A 2,500-nucleotide genomic window follows, 5' to 3' on the forward strand; every position below is an offset into this window, starting at 1 on the left:
GTCCCGAGCGCCCGGATCGCTGTTGCTGCACAGCCGGAACTCGTACCAGCCCTGAGGCCAACGAGAGAAAACATGAGACCACGATCCACACCAATATATAGCCAAGGGAAGCGTATGTCAGCAGTAGGGGACGTGTTTCAGCAGGGGAGAGAGCGAGAGGCATCCTCACCTTGTGGTTGGCCGAGAGGTGGATGGTCACGGGGACGACCTGACCCTCGCTGTAGTTGGCGGTGACGACGCCGCGACCGAAGCGTCCGCCTCGCTCGTGGGGTCGTGGCTCCGGCAGCCGCCAGTCGTCCCCGCACACGCCGCACCGACCGCCGTTCTGCCAGTGTTGCACCTGCAACATATTGCAAATGATGATAGACTGAATCCAGGAAACCCCACACTCTTTGGATTGCACAAATACTTAAACATTGTGATTTTCCAAAGAAACCTCCAACACTCTGACTCACTCCTCGTCCGCCGCAGGAGAGCTCGTTGTCGTTGTAGTCAGCGGCGACGTCGAAGCCGAACCTCCAGGCGGAGTTGCGGGCGGCGGGCGACGACATGTACCCGTGGGCGCAGACGAAGCCCACAACCGCCCACGACAGAATCACCAACTGCAAAATCAACAGAAAATCATCAAAACACGCAGATACACAAAACCTAAAATCATGTTCTTATATGAACAGCAGTTTTCATCTTTCGCACCGTCAACCGCTCGTCTAAAGTACCTTCGCGATGGAATACATTCTGAGGAACTTAGGCCTTCAATGCCAAGGATCTCAGCTTACAATGATCCCTCTTGACTGATGCCGCGCCTTATAAACCTCTAAGGGCGCCCCCGTGCCACACCTTAACTACACAACAACTTCCTGTCTCTTGCATCTCGGCCGAAGTTGCAGGAAACATATGGTGGGGCTATGACGTCACATGTAAACAAACGCCCCAGCTGATTCGTGACGTCACACGCCCATACAAACGGAAGGTGTTAATTTAAGGTACGCGTTTGGCTATGGTGGAGAAACGTTCGAAGAAATTTTAATAATGGCGTTGTGGTTATTGCAAAGATCTCCACTTCATATTCCTCTCATTCTATCTGTGTCGTGATTACCCTGGATATCTGTTTCTATCTATCTATCTGTCTATCAGTCTAACTCTCTATTCATACATCTCTCCGAATATCTTTCTGTATATATATATATTTTTTTTTTTTTTTTTTTTTTTTTTTTTTTATCATTCAGCTCTCCACATATTTCATTTATAATTAACCTCAGCTGAAGCCAACGCGCGTTTCCCGTTCGGCCGCAAGGGGAGGAGCGGCTTCCCGGCGTTTTAAGCGGCGGAAAAGAGAGGAAACGGCTGGGTGTGAAGCTTTCTCAAAAATAATTTTATTTGTATCCTGTATCCTGTTCGTGTCTAAGAATAAATAGATGAAAGAGATAGATACATTGATAAATATATGGATAAATGAATAGAATATGAAAGGAAGAATAAATATTTCAAAGAATAAGGGAAAAGGTATTTATAGATTAAGATTTTAAAAAAGATAAGGTGAAAAAATAAGAAATAAAGCTAAATAAGATGAAAAAAATGATAAATAAACACAACGAAACAAAAGAAGAAACGCGTATTCATAATATAATTCTCGGAAATAAACAAAAATGAACGCAAAAATATGTAGCAAATTCCCTGAAAAAAAACGCTAAAGAATTTTAAGAATCCCATAGAAATGCTTTATTTTGAGCAAAGTCAAATCAGAGGCAAAGATTGAGAAGCACTCTCTTTCATAGCATCCTCATCTTGTAACCAAAAGGGAAGATAATTAATAAAATAAATGGGTGTGATATATGGTAAGTGAAATATTTTGGCGCCAAACCGTCTGCAAGTCAAGCGCTAATTGGCTGCGGTATGTGTGACGTCACGAGCGCTTCCATAGAAAGGTTTATGACGTCATTTTACTCTGTCGTAAAGAAAGTTAGGAGTGATAAACGTATATAATAGAAGAAAAAAAAACAGTTTTATGAGCAACATACACAGTTTTGATTTCTCTTTTCGACAAATTACACTTTTAACGAATAAGAAGCAAACGACTACGGACATAAACTATTTACTATTATCTACACCATTCACACTCAAAGATACACAAATAAAAAAAAAAAATGAATACCCATATACCAATACCAATATGCCATACCACATCGGAAACCCTTGCAATAGAGGTTTCCAGGTAACGCAAAGGCTTATGACGTTGTTTTAACCTGGAGCGATCACTCAGAGGCCGTCACAGCTGTTCAGGTGGAAAAGGCAGATCAAAATATTCTTCGAAATTAGGAAATGATTGTGTGGAAATAGTTTGGAAGCGTGTATTATCTAATTTGTAGTGGTTTACCCTTTTCCTTATCAAATAGAAAGAAAGTATTATAGAAAAGAAAGAATGAAAACGAAAACGTGTGTGGGTATTAATATATATATATATATATATATATATATATATATATATATATGTGTGTGTGTG

General features: G+C 41.4%; 1 protein-coding gene across 1 annotated transcript in view; it reads right to left on the reverse strand.

Annotated features, from left to right (window-relative positions):
- LOC125037441 overlaps positions 1-2,500 on the reverse strand; it is an 11,027-nt gene that overhangs the window by 550 nt on the left and 7,977 nt on the right. Inside the window, exons 4-7 of the mRNA XM_047630585.1 lie at positions 2,153-2,243; positions 456-602; positions 170-340; positions 1-51 (exon numbers count right to left, since the gene is read on the reverse strand). The exon at positions 1-51 is cut by the window's left edge and continues 160 nt beyond it. Of these exons, the coding sequence (XP_047486541.1) occupies positions 1-51; positions 170-340; positions 456-602; positions 2,153-2,243 (460 nt within the window). The remainder of the gene's footprint in view (positions 52-169; positions 341-455; positions 603-2,152; positions 2,244-2,500) is intronic.

This window comes from Penaeus chinensis, chromosome 23 (assembly GCF_019202785.1).
Source record: "Penaeus chinensis breed Huanghai No. 1 chromosome 23, ASM1920278v2, whole genome shotgun sequence".
Lineage (NCBI taxonomy): Eukaryota > Metazoa > Arthropoda > Malacostraca > Decapoda > Penaeidae > Penaeus > Penaeus chinensis.